Source organism: Solenopsis invicta, chromosome 12 (genome assembly GCF_016802725.1).
Source record: "Solenopsis invicta isolate M01_SB chromosome 12, UNIL_Sinv_3.0, whole genome shotgun sequence".
NCBI classification, from domain to species: Eukaryota; Metazoa; Arthropoda; class Insecta; order Hymenoptera; family Formicidae; genus Solenopsis; species Solenopsis invicta.
Window position 1 is genome coordinate 8701438 of NC_052675.1, and position 20808 is coordinate 8722245.

Genomic DNA, 20808 nt, shown 5'->3' on the forward strand with positions numbered 1-20808 from the left:
GACATCGAATAGAATAAATAAATAGTGCAACGGAAATGATAATATCAAATTATTGCAGAAAGAATTTATGAGAAAGAGAATGGCAAAATGCATTCTTTTGAACACGAGTGCATGGGGTGCAATATTATTCATGCGCGCGGCAGATAACGAGACAAATTATAATTATAGCGTTTTCGTTCGTTGATTTTAACGATAACCGAAGAGAGATGTGATAAATTAACGTGATTATCTATAAATTTAACTGAACTTTTAGTAAGACAAGAGAGAGACGCCGATGTCCCACGAGATTCGCCGATTCGCCCGCCGGGTGAAATCACGGATCTGTGCCAAACGTTTGTGAAATTGAGGACATACACGTATATACACGCGAGAGATGTGTCTCTCGCGTCGGCGGCTTCCTCGTCGGCATTGTGTGGTACCCGCCGGGGAAAGTTTATTTACAGTCGAAGAAGTGTTTTCAATCCCAATGCGCGGCTCGATGCACGACTTCGCGAGACCCCTGATCCCAAATCCGTGTATGCGTTTGTATGCACGTATGTGTGCGGCTCGTTAGAATTAACTCGAACAATATACACAAAGGCTATATTGTAAAACATCAGCTAATCAATAAGAGTTTTGATCTTTAATGAACTTGGATTTGACGGTTTTTTTCTTACTTCACGATTCAATGTGATCGAAGAATTAGATGATTAAAATTTTTTTTCTCAGAGTATAAATAATTGATTAGAAATTTGGCATAAGGAGTAACATGTAATATTACAGAATTATATTTAATTGATAATTGATTTCTTTTTTTTAAACGACTTTAGTAAATTTTTCAACTACACTTGCGGAGAATAAATTACGAGACATTTTTCTTTCTCGAGCATCAACATGGTCAAATCCAAGTGGAACGTAATAACTAATGCGAGTCCGGCGAGATTTTCACCTTCTTTCCTGTCATGTCAAGCGCATGGATTAATCCTCCTCCTGTTAACATAAATATGCTTATTGCTACGGTTACGTTTTATGATTACGTGCTTCTTCGCGTTCTCTGCCGTTGAGCGTGCTCTTGCTATTATCGACGAAGCTGGCAGTGCTCACGTCGCGAGCGCCGTATCAAGAATGGAAGAGAAAATCAAAAGGGACAAGGAAGTGGAGTCAGAGTCGCACAATTATATACAGTGTCTGTGTCGCGAGCTAGGCGCGAACTTGCGTAATCGAGCACGGGAAGGCGGGCCCTTGTTTTTGAGATACATACAATCGTAATTAATACCATTATACGCTTGCTAAGGGAATAACTTCCTCGTTGTGCCGATTCTCCTCCCTCCCCGAAGCGCCATTCTATATTTGTCTCACGCTTCTACCGTCGTGATACGGCGACGGAGAGTAAAATTTCGCGGAGGTAACTCACCGAGGGCAAAACGATTCGCAACGATTCGATTTCACTTGGATGCTGAATGCTATTCAAGGTTACTATCGTCATGACTCGAGTACTATCGAACTTACCAAGTCATCCTGCATCCTCTCGCGAGCTATGAATAACCGTTCTCCATACGTATATGCGTGTGTGTTTGTGTGTATACGAGAAGAGGGAGAGTATGCAAAATCCGCGATAATATCCTGACTTTGTCATCGATGTGTGTGTGTGTGTGTGTGTGTTTCAATGTCAAAGTTGTGTGTGTGTGTGTGTGTGTGTGTGTGTGTGTGTGTGTGTGTGTGTTTCAATGTCAAAGTTCCGAGAAATTAGAGAATCTCTATATAAGGAATAAGCCAAGGTAGAAGGAGGACGGATGAGGGACAAAAGAGAGAAGCACAAGAGGAGGAAGAGATAGAGGGACAGAGAGAAAAAGTGAGAGCTCGATTTCACCTTACTAATATCGTCCTGTAGTGATTTACACGACTCGTCCAAGTTTTACATCGATATGTCCGTCTGTCTATTCACGCGCTGCCCAATTTGCTGCGATTATTCGTGATAAATTGATAGTTCTTGGGCAACGCGCCAACGTTCAGCGCCAGTACCTTGGAAACAATGTTGAGATCCTCGTCACCTGGGCCCTGCACGTTGCCTAACTCGCCAACGACTCCCGACTGATAAATCAAACGCTGAATCTGCTTGGCGGGCGTTTGCGGTCTTGTTGGGATCTGCCTGAATTGCAGATAAGGATTGTAAACGAACGGTATTGCATTCGGTGTTGCATTCGGTATTGTATTCGGTATTGTATTCGGGTTCCTCGGTGACGCGTTGAAATTGAACGTGTTCCTCGACGGAGGCGACTGCTTATTATCCAAGTTAAAACCGAAATTGCCAACTGCGTTAAAAGCCTCCTGCCTGTTAAATCTAGTGGCCGGTGACACGGGTGGCTGGAAGTCGGTAGGAAACGAAACGAAATTCTGTTGTAATCGCTGCTGATGCTGATGCTGTTGCTGGACTTGAGGCTGGGGTTGAGGCTGGGGTTGAGGTTGGGGTTGAGGCTGTGGTTGGGGCTGCTGGCGGAATTGCGAGAAATGTGACTGTTCCTGCTGATAGTTGGTGCGGAATAACGGCGGCGCCGCAACACTGGGAACCTCCAGGGAAATGCTCGGTTGGAAATGAACAGAGGGCTCCACAGGCGGCTGAAGAGGCAATACGTTTGATTGTTCAAAAATGTGCGGTTTCTGCAGCAGTGGAAAGTGATTGTGCTGATGCAAACGGTAGATCCTCTGTTCCTCCAGCTGCTTCAAACGCTGTTCCTCCAATTGTTTGATTTTAGTTTGTTCCTCCAAATGCTTGATTCTAGCTTGTTCCTGAAGATACAGCTGCTGATGTTTCTGTCTCAACTGCTGATCGTAAAGTTGACGTTGCCTGACAAGGAACTGCGTCTGTTGGATCTGTTGCTGGTGCAACTCCGCCAATTGCTTCTCCAGTAATTTCTGCTTGAACTCCAACTGCTCCTGAAGAGTCAAAGCCTGTCCTGTCCCATCGCCCGACTGTCTGTAAATCGGTACGATGCTCTTCGGTACACCAAGCTCATCCTGTTGCACCGTGAAGGCCGCCACCAGGGGCGCCTGGAAAATTTTCACTTCCTCTGCCGGAGCTCTTTCTTTAGCGGTGGAAGACGAAGTGACGTTGTTCCTGGGCGGAACTGTCGGACTAGATGCAGTCGGTTTCGGTATAATCAGTCCATTGGTATTGGTAATTCCGTTACTGGCGCTCTGCGTTAAGCTCTCTGATAATTGGGTAAACGGTTTCAGAGTGATACTCTCAACCTTGGTGACCGTAGAAGTACTTGCGGAAGTTTTCGGAGTCTTCGTTTCCGGTGGATCCGTTTTAGTTTCAATTTTCGGCGTTGTACTTTTATCTGGCAAAACTATGTTCTGCACGTGGAAGCTTCTGGCATCGTCATGGCTCGCTTTTTCTATCATCCCCGACGAACTGGAGGAAGCGTACCTCTTCGAATCGAGAAAGCTCGAATTCTGCAATTTCTCTTCATTGGGAATCTCCTCGTCTCCCGGAAAACCATCGAACGAGAAGGAGGCCTTCGGTGTTCTCAGCACGCCGATGTTCTTATTCAGATTCTTCTTGGTCACTTCTTCGAAAGACTTTTCGACAGTCATGATGAGCGACTTTTCGTCTTCATCCTTTCGCTGCTCCGCGGATTCAGCCTCTAGTTCCGTCAGCGCCTTCAACAGCGCGTGTCGTAGATTTTTGTCGAGTTTAACCGGGGCTGGTGCAATTTCGAGAGCCTTAGCTAAGACCTCAGATTTCTGAGACCTAGCCAGACTGAGGCAGGCTACTGCTACTAAAATGATTATGGCTACCTGCAAAGTAATAATGAAAAAAGGAGATTGAGATAATTTTTATCAAGTCTCTTCTTTATCGTGCGATGAAAGCTTAACTATCTTAGCGAAATTTCTTTCCATGTTACTAATAAAAATCGATTTCTTCGACCATAATTAAAGGATTCGATGCAATGAGGTTGTTTGGGAAAAGATTAACTATTGGAAGAAATTATTTATAAATGTGATGATAACGATGAAATTTTGATGACACAAAAATGGACATTTATGACTGGTTTCACCGTATTGATTCGAGAGAGATTGAAAGCTAAATAAAGTCTCTGTCCGTCTCAGTCTATCTCCGTGAGTTCCACTTATGAAGTGGAAGATTCACAACGGCCCGTAGGCAATTTTCTCCTCCTAAAAACATGGCAAACACGTACCTATGGCTTTCGAGTCGTATGAGCGAGATCGGCGATTTGCATGTTTTATGTAATTACGCGAGGACGCGCGTGCACGTCTGTCGTCGCCGAAAAGACACGCATGCATAATTAAAAGCATACGCAAACACATTCTCAGAAAATTGAAAACTGTATATTAACAGGTACAGTAACGAGCTTTCGATAAAAGCTACTTTTTATTAACTGCTTCGCAAACTTTAATAGTTCTCTCGAGAGTATTGTACAAAATGGAATAAGTTAATATATTTTTCAACTAAATTAAGTTAAAGTTAATGGCCTGTCAATTAGTTATATTAAAAGTTACACGAACAAAAAATTAATTTAGTCATATTAAGATTATTTTAATTTAAATTAAAATTTTAAAATTAATTTTGAAAAGCATTATTCATATTGAATTAGAAAGTCGTAATATTTTTTTAAGTTAGATTACTCTCTCTAAACAATTATAATATAGAGCATAAAACAAATTTCTAATATTTTATTTGTAAATTAAGTTTATATAGAATAATAAAGAATTGTTTTAAGGGGCGAAAGTATTTTTCCTTTTAATTAAAATTGTAATTTAGGAAAAAAGTTAATAAATTGAAATTTATGTGTTTTAAAAATAAAGTTAAAAGTTAAATCATTTTACAATTAACCAAGTTAAATTAAAAGTTATTTAGCTTTTAGCTTTATTATTTGACTTTTAACCTTTCAATTGGTTTCTACTTAACTCCATTATTATAAGTAAAACCCGCTTTTAAAATTTTGCTGATCTACACGTTATACATTAGGGTAATAATTCGAGAAGTTAAGAGACAAAAGGGTACCAATCAAGGAAGAAAACGATAAACGCGAGAGCTCGGTGGGGATTCCATTATGTTTCTGTTGAACTCGAATGCAATTAGAAGCGCGTATCTTTAATTACGCACGTGTATAAAGCGCATATGCGCGGCTCTTGGGAATAAACTTTGATATTTAAATAGAGAGAAACTCGGATAGATGCCTCAGAGCTTTGTTACATCGCTGCGAATAATCGAAATTCAGCACGGTGAGGACTACCGTAAAAACGTTCGAGTTCTGTTACGTGCTTCATCTCAACTCTCATGGAATTTTCAAAGTATCGTCAGTTTTATTACATTTCATGCAACATTGGCGGGTAACGTCTACCATTAATGAAGGTGCTTTGAGAAGTGTTTCGCGTTCTCACGGTATTAAATTATATGAAAGTAAAAGTAAATACTCGAAAGTGTTCAAGAAATTATCTCTATGCTCCTTTTTGTTTATAAGGTCTTGTGCGAAAATAAAAATTAATAGACACTCTCGTTCTTTTCTTTTTGCGTTTATGCTCATTCGATATCGTTTCTCGAGTTGCATGAGTAGCAAATACATACATTTTTTTTCTAACAATCCATTAACAATAATCATCTTGACTCGGACGCTACACCCATAATTATTTGTCCTCATGCCATCTCAGGTAGTTACGAACGGGCAATTTGGGAAAGTGCCGGCTTTGATGATGCTTTTACGTTTAACGACCGTGTTCCTTTCGTTTCCGTAATGGTACGTGACGATGATGAGCAATATGAGGGGCTTTTTGGGACAATGGCAATGTTTGCTCGTTCATTATAATCGAGGCAGCGTTCGGATGGCCACTTTGGACGAGGGCGTCGCACGATCGCCGCGCGCCGTCGGTCTCACGCGTGGAATTTATTCAAATGGATCGGCTACGTAATCCACCCAGACGGCACGGGCGGTTACGCCCTGACGAGCCACGAGCTACTCATGCATCGGAAGCGATTTGCGGGTTTTGAACTTTCACCCCGATTGCTATCCGTCACAAATTGCCGCGGTGGGAGCTTCGGCATGACGCGTTCGCATGCACGTCGAGAAAATTCCGTCTCGCCGTGAGCCGTGAGGCGAGAAGCGAGGGCGAGGAAAGACGGCAGGTTATTCAAGCACTGTCAACCATAACTCCTTGTCAACCGTGAATTGGTGAAAATAAGTGGATTCCTCAGCTGAGCGTTTACGCTCAAAGTGTGCGTAAACAAAGAGAGGAATAAAATAAGCGCTAACCACGCTGTATTACACGAGGGCTGTACCTCTGACATTTGTAAAGAAAGTTACACCGCACCCGGAGGAAACAACGGAACGACACGCCGGGGTCAACGACGCACAGAGTGGAGAATTATCAAATTATCTATTCATCGTGCAACAAGCCCGCTTAAATGCTCCCGCTGCAGAAGGGGAAAGTCTCTTAGACGCTAATAAAACATCCCGTGATTTACACATAATAAAACGGAGACCTGCCACGTTTAGCCGCCGCCGCTCCTGCTGCGACGTGGTTAAACTGTCCCAAGCCTACTCTTCCTTCGGTAAGAGATCTCGCGCTTGGATAGTTAATTTGGTTCGCCGTACACTCGTAAGAAACCCGACCCGGAGTATATTCATCGCGCGCCGCGGAGGCGTAAGATCGTTAGAATAGAATGTTCACGGGGCCTTTTGTTCAGCTCGTGTCGCGTAAACGCCGAATATCCCACCTCCGCGGTTATAAACTTCAGGAGTGCTGACAGTAAAAATGACGGAGCCGTTGGACGACGCATACCAACGGCTAGACAACTTTGGGAACTTTCTAAACTCGTAACAGGCATCCCCCCCTCCCTCCCCCGCCTCCCTGCGCTGGTCCAGCGTCCCATTAATCTCCGGATCGTACATACAGACGGGAGGAGCACGCCAGCTTGCAGGTGTCGTATCTCTTAATGATGGTCCGTGGAATGATGCTGTGGAACTGATTCACATCGTGCGCGCTTTTGACGTTGGTTTCACTTTCGAAACTCGCCAACCGAGACTCCCCCGACCCGACACGTGTCGCCGTCGCGACGGATTTATAGATGCGCGTCAAATGATCTCAAGTTCTCCACCGCAGGGATAATTGTAGAAACGTGCACGTGCTAATTAATCAACGGCGAAAAAGTCGAAAGTCGCATTATATGAATATGTATATATGAACTGGGAAAAGAAATGGTCGCGAGCTGGAAGACGAATGCCGACCGACCCGATAGTTGGTCCAACCGGTTGTTAAAACGATCTCGGAGTCTCATATTTGGCTATCGCGAATCTTTGATTACGGACATTTTCGCACGGCGAACTCCTGACCCGTCATTTTCCATCGCGGAGAATACACACCGCGAGTTTCACCGCGCCTACGGGGCAGCTGAATTGACACAACGCAAACGCGCGCGATGGAGGATATTATACGGACGAAGCCTTTTCGCGTTGCGAGCATCAATTCAACGTTACGAGCCACGCGTCTCGCTGGATAAACTTTGCGTCGTCAAGATTATACTCGACTTATTAAAACTTTCGATGAAAGTTTAATAAATTGAGATTATCGAGTCGATTCTGTTCTGCCCGACACGGAATGTAAACCAGCATGCGAGTGTCGAAATCATCAACCGAATGTTTAATGAACAGAACCTTCGTTAACTACATAACGGCGAACATCAGGTAATCAGACTGGGACAGTCAGGCCCCAATTATTTCTAATCATTCTTCAGGCCTCAACTCCCATCTTATTCGGAGTGTACCGTGTCATTAAGGTAACCGGCTTTCAAGCAATATAATTCAATCCTGAGCAAAGTACCCTGGATTCTTATAAACCTCGTGCGTTCCTGTACACAAGGTAATAAAACATAAACAATGGAATTTTATAAAGAAAAAAAAAAAGAAAAGAAAAAATTAAATCTGTGCAATTTTTCAAGGAATTTTTCCCTCTTCGAGATTTAGAGAGTGTGATTAATATTATTTCGCTACGAGTCTGATTAAATTTTTTTCTCAATGAAATCGTGTATCGCGTGGCACATTTGACAAAATTTCCGATAAAAAAAAAATATGGGTCGAATGGACGTCACGTGAATGGCTTTGATACCAAGAAACCTGTCGTGTTAATCAAAGAGGAGGAGACGAAAAGTCCGTTTCACGCGACGCGCGATCGTAGTGGGGAAACAGCGTGAGAGAACTCGTCACGTTGATCCGGCTCGCAATAACACTGTTGGCGCGGTGGAAGTCAGAAGATGAGGAAGAAGAAACCGCGAGAGCAGGCGGCACTTTCACTCGGCAGTATGTCGAGGATGCGCTACGCTCGTGAACTTGCTTTAACTCGGCGTACTCTTGCCGCGGCGTGACAGGCATTAAGACCCGCCGCCGTCAGTTACAGGCTACAGGCTTGGCTTTTGTGTCGAGGATTACGACGAATCGGTTTGACGCAATATCGCCCGAGCGGCAACACGCCCGGCCGCATTTTTCTCACACCGTCTAACCGCATCGACAACGAAATCCTCTACGACCGTATCGAACGCAGGAAAAAGCGCGCTTGTAAATTTACACTAATTATATGCGCACGTAGTTCAAAGTATCAGATAACGAGGATTTCTCGTGTCGAAGGTAGTTACATTCTTCTCACGCCCTCGTTAGAGATGCGTCGATGCGTGCGAGCTACTTTAAAAGGTTGGACGAATCTTTTAACTTGGGATTCATCAATCAATTTTCCTAAAATATTAATACGGAGATTAATACGAACCTTCGGTGGTGTCGTGAGCATCTTGTTATTAAGCGATACACATACACTGATAGAAAAAATTACTAAATTTTAATAAATACTTCTTTGAATGATTGCAATATTTACTAAACATAATTAACATTTATTTAATACAAAAACCATTAATTTAATTTAATTATTTATTATTTATTTTTATTCAGTAAATATTTTTGTACCATAAGTAAATAGAAATTAATAATTAAGAGATTCCTCAAGCTGGTTGAAAGCTTTATTAATAATAAACTTTTAACGGACTTCCGACGGAATTCTCTTATCTGGGTGTACTACTTGCGGAGACACTCAAAGTTGGAAATTGCAAGATTGTAAGAACCATCCTGGAAAATGTTCAGGAAGAATCGATTTCCGATGTAACATAAATCTTGTGCGGGAACACTACATTGAAGTTTTGAAACGGTCGAGTTAAATGCGTTTGTCATTAAGTTATCTTGATGATCATCATTACATTTCCGTCATAAATTCACATTATCCTCGAGACCAGCTCGGACAAACGACTTGTAATGAGCAAGGAAAATTGTTAGATTTATGGACTTGTGATAGTCAGGCTGTCCCAAGTTAATTTAGATCTCGGGATATACCCTAATCAATTTCAATCTTAAGCTAACGATTTCATAATGGTCTGACTCGCGTCTTGAATCGCGTTCAACGTAGAGACAATACGTGCAAAAACAAGAGAGAAAAACTTGGCCACTCTTTCCCGTAAGTCGTTCCTCCCGAGAATCGCGCAACCGATCGATAAAATCTATTTCACTTCTTACTGATTTTTCTCACGTGTAATCGGCTTTTCGCCGTATGTGCGCCGGGAGACGCGCGCCTCTACCTCCCGCATTTCGGACACATCGGCAGAAATGCGGAAATGGGAAACGTGAAAGCGCGATGTCGCCAAGTACGATGCCGATTATACAACGAGTCCTTGGCGTTGAGTAACGCACAAACCTACAGGCGAGAGAAGATGGGCCGATGCGCCCGAATGCAATTAAAACGTGATTCGTCGCGGCACGATACGCCGTATCACATCGTAAAACCCGGAGTGAAAGTCGACACGGGAGTCTCCGTCGAAGGACCGTTGTCCGTCTCTGCCGCTCGCAACGATTTATTTTGGCCCAACATACGAACGTTATCCGTCAATCTAAATTGGATCTAGGCCGATAATTGGCTAGAATATTGCTGAGATTTCTATCTACCGTTCTAGAAACTCCACTGTTTCCCTAACGTTTCGAGCGTCGATCTTCGAGAGGTCGCCTATAGCGACCAAAGGGCGGCGTCTCGACCATTCCACGCCGGGTATACTTTGTAAATGTATAATACCAATAATGAAACTCGTGATAGACCAAGTCTTTCCGCGTGACTCGACAAAGGATCTCGGGTTTGGAAAGTTATCGAGGGGGGAAGCAGAAGCGCTGCGATCGGCTTGGAGGAAAGTGTGAAAAATTGGAAAGATGGGAGCGTCCTCGAGCGAGTAAACGCGATTGTTTCGACGATGTACGTGACCTTATGTGTCGGGTTGGTCGCGCCGCGCGCCGCGCCGGCGAGGGATCTACGTCGAACGATAGAGGATGCCGATGGGCGAGCAACTTTCCACTTTCAACGCGAAAAATCTGTAGACCAACGGACCGCGAAACTCTATGTACGTCAGCGATTATTATTGAGGAAGCCATTGATGGTACGACGCGCGAGTGTAGATTTCTGGACGGATCCGTCCAGATAAATCGATGCCGTGTCTTACGAAACGTCCGGAAATCTTCTTTTCCTTCATTCAGAGAAGAGGGTCAGGTGGAATCCTCCTCCGGCTACCGTTACTATTACATCCACGCCGTTCTCGATTAGACGAACCCCCGGTGCATCTCCAAGGCGGCATGGTCGGCCGCCGTTTCGTAAGAACTGTCTGAGCCGTGTAATACGTTTTATCCGGCTTATCTCGCGTTCAAGAATGGATCGTTGCGTCGTCGCTCGAAACCGGTGGAGAGAAAAAAAAAAAAGAAGCAGAGAGAAGAAGAACTTTCTTCCCGCGGCTCGAAAAAGATGCCATCTGCTTTCGAGGGTCATCGAACCCACCGGTTGACACAGGTATCCACGCCCATCCCCCCGCGTCATCAATCCCTGATATAATTACTTTCTCTCGAAATGCGCGCGCCATGTCGAGCAGAAGTATCTCGTCGGCATGACCGTGCATTAAAATGAAGGATCTCAAATCAGAAGGATCAATTCAGAAGAAAAAGATTAGGCGAGATTTTTTCTTCTTTCTTCTTAATTCATTCATTGATTAATCGCATTATACACCAATGCGATCAAGCAAAGCTGCATCGGTGCATAATGCGATTGAACGATCGATGAACTGAGGAAACTCACTTATTCTCGAAGGTTTTTTCCCCCTCCCCCTCCGCGCACGATACGTCGCGACGATTAGAAAACCGGAAAAATTGATCATTCGGGATATAATCGGAGAAAATTATCGTGCCTGCTCGCATCCGCACAAATCCGCGGAATTGAACGCGCAACCTTTACGATCCATCAAGTCAATTTGATTAGATTGTTTCATATCGATTTCCGTTTCTCCGCCGCGCCCTGTGCCGATTTCGAATGGGAACTCTCACGTACGCGTCTGCGTGTTATTGATCTTTTCCCTGGTCCATTGATCGAACTTATACGAGGAGAGAGCATACATCGAGCATGCATTTAGACCGTGACGAGTGGGTATCTCCCAATTTGAGAGGTTTCACTATCTTCCTCTCTTCTCCCTTTCTATTTTTTTTTGTTTTTAATCTTTTACACCCATACACGTGCACCTTCTCCACGGTGCGGTGATCAATCTCGATCGTTCTAAACTAACGACTCGCATGCCGACCCTCAATTTCAATCTGCCCGTGAAACTAATTCTAACGCTAATTAACGCAACACGAGACCGTGCTACATGGCAACTGGGTCGTTAGAAGCGCATCAACGTAGCGTGTTTCGCCTTCGCGCGATTTGCGAGCGAGTAGAAATTGATCCGGTGGTCCAGCGACTTCACCGGAGCACGGCGATTCATTAATGCGTTTGGTAATGAGCTTAGTCAGCTTCACGGTGAATTGCCGCAAAGCAAAGTGGACGTCGACAGGTAAATTGCGGAGACCGCGAAAGGACCTTTTTATCCGAATCACTGACTATAAAATCACTATATTTATTAGTTTCTTCTTTTCGAATTAATCTCGAGAGCTGCGTGGCTGTAGATCACTTTGAAAACGCAAAGACGAAATTCACGTTTATTAACGTTCGTCACGAATTTTTGTCCAATGAGCGAAAGTCGTTTCCAATAAAAGCAGAGTGATTGGTTGCTTTACAATAGACCTCAAAGTTTGGGATGTATAAAGAGAAAACGTTGCTGTCCATACGCAAATATATGTAGATAATTGAATATTGATTTTTTTTTTCAAACCTACGCTCAATGTTTTTTTTTTTAATGTAAAATATCTTTATATCGATATATTAAGTATTGGCAAATTAAGCATAATTGAAGTAAAGCAACTTTAAGTTAACTATTTCTTCTGAATATGTTAATGTGCACGACACAACTATGCAACTATAAATACGGTTGATACGCGATATCGAGTAATTGATCGTAATTTGCTAAGGCCAACTGCCTACCTGCGCAATTAAACGCGTTTCCATTAAGCAAAACCGCTAATAATTATCGGAAAAATTATCTGACACGGTTGCGCGGAGAAAATCGGGACAACCGGACAAAGGATTCATTAAACAGCTAACCGTTAGAAAAGCGCATGCATATAAAGTCCCTTCCGCGCGAACGATACGTACACTCGCGAATCTGGAAGCCGCGAAACATATGATGGAAGAAGAAAGTGGCCACCGTGAAATGCTCACATCGTGGGTTTCTTCGCAGGTAGAAACTCAAGTACCTACTCGAGTATCAATGCGTACGCATTTAGCTAACACTAGAATTACTTGCGGGAGGACCGCTATCACCGAGTAATAGCATTTAATTTCGTCACGTATGACAACTTTATTACTTCAACTTGGACTGCTGATCGTTTTGCTCAACGAGGAAAAAAGATAAAAGCGAGAGAAGCTCTAACGAACGATGTCGGAGTTTTTTTTTTCTTTTCCAAGTGAATTCGTGATTGGATGCACATTAAAACCGCCGTACACAAATCAACGTAAAGATGTGTTGATGAAACTTCCATGGTTCAATCGGAGATTTAAAAGGCTAGATAAATTTTCAATTTTGAATTATTTTTGCCTCAAATTTTCGGATACATACAAAAAATAAAAAATAAAAAATGTTTCACTAAAAACAAAGGTACAGTTGCAATTTTTTGACTGCAGACATTTAATTAAAGTAGAAAAATAATTAACAAATTGTAATATCGAATACGTTTCATATTTAACCAATCTAAATAACAGAGAATGAATTTATACCTGAAAGGTCTGTGAAATTTTGAAAAAAAATTGTCTGCTTATTCATCTTAAAACCAATCTACTTATAAAATTTGACTGTATAATTAGCAATAAGATCTAAATTTTCTAGAATTGCTAAAATGTTGCTGCTACAAATTCGATATGTGATAAACCATAAAGCAGATACAAAAAAAATAGCGATACATTTTTGCGACACCTAGAAATCTATCTGCATCAGCAAAACATTTTTCTGTTTAGGTCAAGCAATTATGATTGTATTCTGAAATGTTGAAAGAATAGAACAGAATTTCTTCAAATTTTTTAGAGCTTGAAACTGCTTTTAAAAACACTATCACATAGGTACTGGTGATCCAGTTGGACTACAAAAGCATCGAAAACAATAGAAAGGTAATATAATTATACAAACGTGTTTGTATAAACACTTAACGAAATCTTAAATTTACTTTATTGCACACTGAGAAAAAAAGTTGTTAAATCGACTAAACTTTTCAACTTGATTAAATTTCTTTAGTTCAAGTATTTATGTATTTAACTCAGATACATAAAATATTTGAATTTTAAACATTTATATATTTAATTTAAGAACTTTATTCAACTTAAATACATAAATGCTCGAGTTAAAGAAATGCAATCAAGCCAAAAATATTAATCAAGTCAACAACTTTTTCTTCTCAATGTACTGTTTAATAAAATATGTATTTTATTATACTTCGAGATAACGCGTTTCACTTTTACATTATTGCTAGATCACTATACGACAGTTGTAATGTGCACCAATGCGCACTAGCGCGGTCCAATTGAATTAGCTGTAAGACATCCCAATTGAAACTGCCTTGTCGAGACTGTCTCGATTATCAGTACCTATACCATTTTTTTTCCATGTCGTACGCATTGCTACGTTAAACTTGGAGCCGATCACATTTTGCACTCATCGGGATCGATATTATTCGAGTCACTGTCACTTGGTCACGAGATCGAAATACGTAATCCACCACCGCGAGAAGAAGAGCAAGAAGAGATCAACACGGGAGTCTCGAAGAAACAAGAAAAAAAAAAAAAAATATGAAAAGAGAGAAAGAAGAGAAAATCGAAAGAAAGTTCACTAAGCTGGGAAAGCTGATCAGTGAATGAGTGGTTTCGTACTCACCAAGCGCATGATGCTGTCTGTGCCCACGCTCGTTCAGTACTCGGCTTTTACTCGGGAAGATGATCTCCTGAATAGGTAGGCAGGCAGCGATAGTCCCTGGTGCGCGATGGAGGTGGGGTCACGTACCCCACCGGTGTTAACACACGTACGTACAAGTTACACGTACAGGTGGCAGGTTCACCGTCCAAGCAGCTGCGTCTCGCCGCTGCCGCTTTCGGCCGCCGCTGATCGGCTCTTTTGAATTACCGCCGCGCGCGTTCTCGTGACCCATTTCCGTCGCGTTCCCGCGAGATGAGAAAATGGAATAGGTTGCGTTGGATCACAATACGCGTCACGCGATCGAAGTGTATTTGAATATAAAAACATATTAAGCACAGGGGCCCTATTCTTCAAAACATGCGAATTTCTTTCGTATACGAAAGCGACAAAATAGCCAATGGAAAAATACTATCAAATAATTCCATTCGTTAGACTAGCTATTTTCGTATACGAAAGTTATTCGAATGTTTTCAAGAATATGGCCCCGGGGCTTTTTCTGGTACACACTGGACAAAACAGGCGCGCGCTACAAAGCTTTTGATATTACATAACTTCGTACAAATTACAAATTTAATATTACACTATTGACCATCGGCATCGCGGAAAAGCGATTACAATAATTTTGATATATTCTTTACATATCTTTTTTTTTAAAAAGGATTTTTAGAAAGGATACTTGAGAACTTGCACATTTCTCTCTGCATTGAGAAAAAGACTCTGTAAAAATTTATTTGTAAGATATTTTATTTCACTAAAAAAATCTTCATTTACGGAATACGAAATAAAATGTTATTCTTACACCGAGAAAAAAAAGTCCAACTATTCCAAAGCAAATGTTATTTATGACATTTTCTTCGATATTTATTAATTATAAATAAATTTGATTGTCATGACAAAATATACATTTCTGTAAAATATATTACATTTTTTCTTATTGATTGATTTATTAGAAATAAAAGTTTATTTCGCCACGTTTAAAAAATAAAGATTTAATCAATAAAATAAATTTATATTCTACAAATAAATGTTTAAGTATCTTTTTCTCAGTGTAGTAAAATCAGTTAATAAGAATTACCTAGAACTTTCGACGATCAAAAGCATGAGCTGCACTTTATCAACTGCTTTTCTAAATAAGGATGTTGTACTCTATATGCTTGAATCATTATTATAGATTTTTAAGCCATGACGTCTTATGTTTACCCCGACCATGTTTCCCTTCGATCTTTCCCTATTCTATGATTTGTAGCAACAAATATTTCTTATACCTCATAACATGTTCCTAATACTCCAACTTTCAACTTTTAATGGTTTTTAAAACCATTGTTTGTTTACTCAGTCGCTGCAATATCTCTTGATTGGTGGTCCAAGGTATTTTTAATATTCTACAGTAGAGAGGTTCACATCTCAAATGCCTGTATTCTTTTATGCATGGTGTTGGTGATCGACCAAGCCACAATGCCATAAAACAATGCTGAACACGTAACATCACAGCAATCAGTCTCAAAGGAGTCCTCAAGTGTCTCCTGGTGAATATTTTCTGCATTGTCCTGAAGGAGCTTGTCCTCTAGCTTGTTTTATTCTGCACCTCATCTCCTGTATCATATCAATATATTTTTATTTGAAAAAAAAAATTAAGTTAACATTAATGGCTTGTAAAATAAAGTTACATGAATAAAAAGCTAATTCAGTTACGTTGAGATCAAATTGATTTGAGTTAAATTAAGTGTCAATTTTGAAAAGCATTATTCATATTAAATTAGAAATTCAAAAGTTTTTAAAGTTAAATTACTCAAAACTATTGCAAAATAGATTATGTAAATATTTAATATTTTATTTGTAAATTAAATCTATATGTATGTATAGGAAATAACAAGAAATATTTTTTATATGGAAATATATTTTTTTTTCTTTTATAAATTTCTTTTCACATAAATTTTTAACTTAAGAAAAATGTTAATAAAGTTTATGTGTTTCAGAAATAACTAATTTTTTAACTAATTTAAGTTAAAAAATTAAATCATTTAGAATTAACTAACATAAGTTAAATAAGTTAAAAGTTATTAATCTTTTAACTTAACCATAATTACGTACTATCCTGTTTGTATTTACACATTCTGAAGCTAAATTCAAAATACGCCTCAAATATTTTTTTTTAAATATTTTTTGACAATGTTCTCTTATCACACTTATCAAGTCTTTTTGAATAGAAAATTAACATGGATTGTATCTTTCCAAAAAAATATCGCCATTAATCTTGGCTGATATATATACACATATATTCGACATATCTTGTTCCGCGAAGGCTTTATGCCACTGACCAACTGCGAGAGAAAAGCAGAACGTTCTTGAAATTTTATAGACACTAAAATTTACATTGCACACTAAAATTACTGTTCTTAAAATGCACATTTAGAAAGTGAAACATAAAAGACATTACGTTCCTTTGTAGTGGCGTCCACTAGCGGTTCGCGCGCTCCGAAGTTAAATTTATTAGATTAGGTTATAAAATTCGGCAGATGTTATTTTCATGATTATTTTCTGTTATTTTCACGCTAATCAACTTCCGTCACGAGCGATTAATCAGCGGATCTATACAGAATAAGGGAGCAATGCGCAGCAATGCGTTTACTTACATCACGTCGGAATACACCGCATCGAACGGTCTCACGCACGTCGATCGCGCAACGACCAGCAACGACCTTCGCCTTCGTCCACCTTCGTCGAGCGAGAATCGCAGAACAGCGCAGAAAGGCGAGAACCATGGCGGCGGTACTATTGGCGAAGTTGTGCTTTCGCTGTGTCGTGCGCTTTTCCGACCGAGAGTACATGCGCTGAGGGAAAAATCCGTCGGGATCGAATAGGAAGAAAAAATGGTACGTGAGAACGTAGCTGTCCGTCACTGTCGTTGCGCGGCGGACGCACAATCGAACACCGGAATTTTTGGTAGCAGCCTAACCTCTGAAGCGGACGGACGATACCGTTTTGCTGCAATATGCTGCGTCATTTCATCATACGAGTTTCTCGGATGTCGAGCCGATCGACCCCCATTTTTTATGAATTTCCTAATTTTAGTACCAGAATACGTGATTAGTTTTGAAATTTTTTCTCTTACCTTTCATGGAGCGATCAGTTCGTTTTCCGAGACTCTTCGTTGCATTACTCGTAATCATGTCAGACATACACCGATTACATTTGCTTTATGTGTGTTTTGAGAGTTTATTTATCGTAACATTACTAATTCTGAGAGTAAAATTCTCCACATCGTTTTTTGATAAAAGTAGATCAAAGTTGTTTTATATAGATTCATACTTCTGTTTACTCTCATTGTGTTTAGAAAACATTTTTATCATATACATACCTAATAAATTTATGTATATGTATCAAATTTAATGCTGTACTTAATTGTGTTTAATAAACAGTTATATACATAAAATTTGTGTTGTCCAAGACTTTTATTTCATTTATAGTAATAAATTCATGTCGTGTTCATATTTTAGCATTTAAATAAAATATTTATTGCTTCATGCGTTGGCAGAACCACAGTGAATCTAGCAATGATACGGATGAAGGCGACGAAGGTGATCAGGAGGCGTCTTCCTTGCAAGAAGAAACAAAAATTGAGGATACCTTAACATCTTTCAGGGAACAATGGCAGCGCGAGTTGACGATATCACCTAAGCGTGATGCATCAAAGTTATATTCACCAAATCAGCCTAACATTGACATTGCAAATGATGAAGCCTCTATCGAGAGCAAGGTATAGTATTTATTATCTCAAAATAAGGATTTTTATAACTTTTCATAACATTTTGATAAGAATAATTCCTGTTTCACAGGCAAAGAATTTATTTCTTAAAGGCATTGAGCATGAACAATGCAGAAAGTTTTATGAGGCAATCCAGTTTTATAAGCGTGCAGTACAATTGGTTCCTGACATTGAAGTCCGCTTGTATGAATCAACAAAAGCAAAAGCAAGAGACAGATTCGACGCTGACGATTGCTTTGATACATTAGATAATGATTTTTCAATCACCGATGACAGCGAAAATCATAATCAGATGGACGAAGAAGAAACAGATTTATTTTTCAAGTTATCTAAAATTGTAAACCTCAATCAATGTGTATGTTTCCCAAAATTTGAACAAAGTGTGAGTACCTTATTTTAACATTTCTGATATAATTTTAAATGCACAATATATTTACAATGTTTGTAATTCTTGACATGTACTATATTTTAAATATTTTTTTTATGTATTTTAGACAACACATATCTCTGCGTTACCTATGGAGATAGTACTTTATATTCTACGATGGGTTGTGTCTTCTGAGCTGGATTTCCGGTCATTAGAAATGTTCTCAAGAGTATGTCGCGGATTTTACATATCTGCACGAGACACGGAGATTTGGCGATTAGCATGCGTTAGGTAAATATCGATAAATATTGACATATTGATATTTATTATTAGTATGGACATATAATTGAAATTGTTTTTGGATAGGGTATGGGGTGTAAACTGTGGTACTTGCGAACCAAAATATAAGTCGTGGAGGGATATGTATTTGCAACGGCCTAGATTAAGATACAACGGATGTTACATCAATAAGACAAGTTACATACGCGATGGAGAAAATAATTTCCAAGACCGTTTTTACAGACCATGGCATCTCGTTGAATATTTCCGGTACCTGAGGTATGCAAAAACAATATTATTTATAAAAATTTTATTTTCTTACTACAACTATACTGTGACAAAGTGAAAAATTCTTTTTCAACATTTTCTTACACTTTCAGATTTTTTCCCGAAGGAAGAGTTTTAATGTTGACATCGACTGATGAAGCTCAAAGCTGCGTAAATTCTTTACGAAATCGCATACCACGCAACCCATCGGTTCTTGTTGGTCATTTTCGATTACATGATAATTACGTTACGCTTATGTTGAAGAGACAAGAAACTAAGGGAAACAATTTCTATAGACGAAAGAAGAGAGAACCGGTGCATGATAGCGGTGAACAAACGTTTCATATTGTAAGCAATATGGACTAAATATATTTAGAGTTGAAAATTGTGTAAACAAAATCAGTAAACATGTTTTCATCGTAGGAATTTGAAATACAGAATCATCATAGAAGAGTAAATTCGCAACTAAAATGGATCAGCTACAGTATTTTCACGAAATATAAAAATGGACAAGAAGCGAAGATTTGCCTAAAGGAGCCATCTGTAAGGGAATTTAGGGCGTCACCGATTGGCGGCAGATACCCACCTCTTAAATTTAGCAGGGTAAAAAGTTATACTCAGGAGAGCGAAGTCCCGTTATAATAATGAAAATGACAACAAACAAATTGCATGAATCATGAGAGTACAATTATTAAATTATTCTTACAAAGAAAGAGAAAATTAGTGAACATAGTGAATTCTCAATATGTTACGAAATCCAGAATGAAGATGAATATCTCATTATAATTAAATGTGCTTTTCTTTGAGTCATATTAAGTAGTACATATACATGTTTTTCAAGATATTTTATTTATCTTGCATCACGCGTTGTATTCTTTAACAGTTTCTATTAGTACATTATACAACCTGCAAATCACAACTATCCTTTAAAGAATTAATTATATCGATAACACGTCCAATCACATGGAAGTGTGTAGCTTATTTATAGATCTAATATATACTTCTTTAAGCACTAAAGTATATAGTGCCTTACATCATTTCGCAATGAGTTGCATGCTTAAAACTTAACAAACTGTGTTACAAATTCAAGAATGTTATTAGTGTTATTACATGGTTTTGTTTACAATTAATTATTGCTCAGCTATATATAGTTAAGTTTAAAAGTGTGTTAATTGAATAAAATTTATGTAAATTTTTAAAATTATGTATATATAATTTTGTATAATTATATATAATAAATAGCAAGCACTAAAATTTTTGTGACCTTATTTACGTAATAAGAATATAACGATGTGTACACTCGCATGTGGTACAAAATGCAACATGTACATCACATCAACTCTTGCGGGAAATGCGAAATGTATATCCGCACTCTGTATTACTATTAATTGCTTTCGCTACTTAATAACCTTTACACAAAATGGTAAATCTATAACCGATTTTTACTGTGTATATCAATTAGCTATATTTTATATGAATTACTCATCTAAATCGAAATTTATATTTCTAATTTTCCTATTTCTGAATTGAAATAGAATTAGCTGATCTTTAGAATAATTTTATTATGGGTTCAATATCACCTGAATGACGAATTATCTTACTACAGTGGAATTGAACCAGCATCCACCGCTATATTGAAATAATTTCGTTTTTTGGATGTATTATAAAGCGTAACTGATTTCAAGAAATGGACGTTCAGAAATATGTATATGTTGGATGATAGAAGTCTACACG

The 20808-nt window shown here is 39.3% G+C and overlaps 2 protein-coding genes across 2 annotated transcripts; one reads left to right on the top strand and one right to left on the bottom strand.

Annotated features, from left to right (window-relative positions):
• Nucleotides 1-1654: 1654 nt before the first annotated feature.
• LOC105195459 (TOX high mobility group box family member 3) lies at nt 1655-17233 on the bottom strand. Its single transcript, XM_039455898.1, has 3 exons — nt 17029-17233; nt 14357-15988; nt 1655-3780 (listed from the first exon to the last, which is right to left on the bottom strand). The coding sequence occupies exons 2-3, from the start codon at nt 14363-14365 to the stop codon at nt 1921-1923; spliced, it is 1869 nt and encodes a 622-aa protein (XP_039311832.1). The 5' UTR covers nt 14366-15988; nt 17029-17233; the 3' UTR covers nt 1655-1920.
• LOC105195457 (F-box only protein 9) lies at nt 17130-20328 on the top strand. Its single transcript, XM_011160861.3, has 7 exons — nt 17130-17268; nt 17931-18152; nt 18232-18543; nt 18656-18819; nt 18895-19086; nt 19188-19422; nt 19498-20328. Exons 1-7 carry the CDS (start codon nt 17266-17268, stop codon nt 19714-19716), a joined length of 1347 nt encoding a protein of 448 aa, XP_011159163.1. The 5' UTR covers nt 17130-17265; the 3' UTR covers nt 19717-20328.
• The last annotated feature ends 480 nt before the right edge of the window (nt 20329-20808 follow it).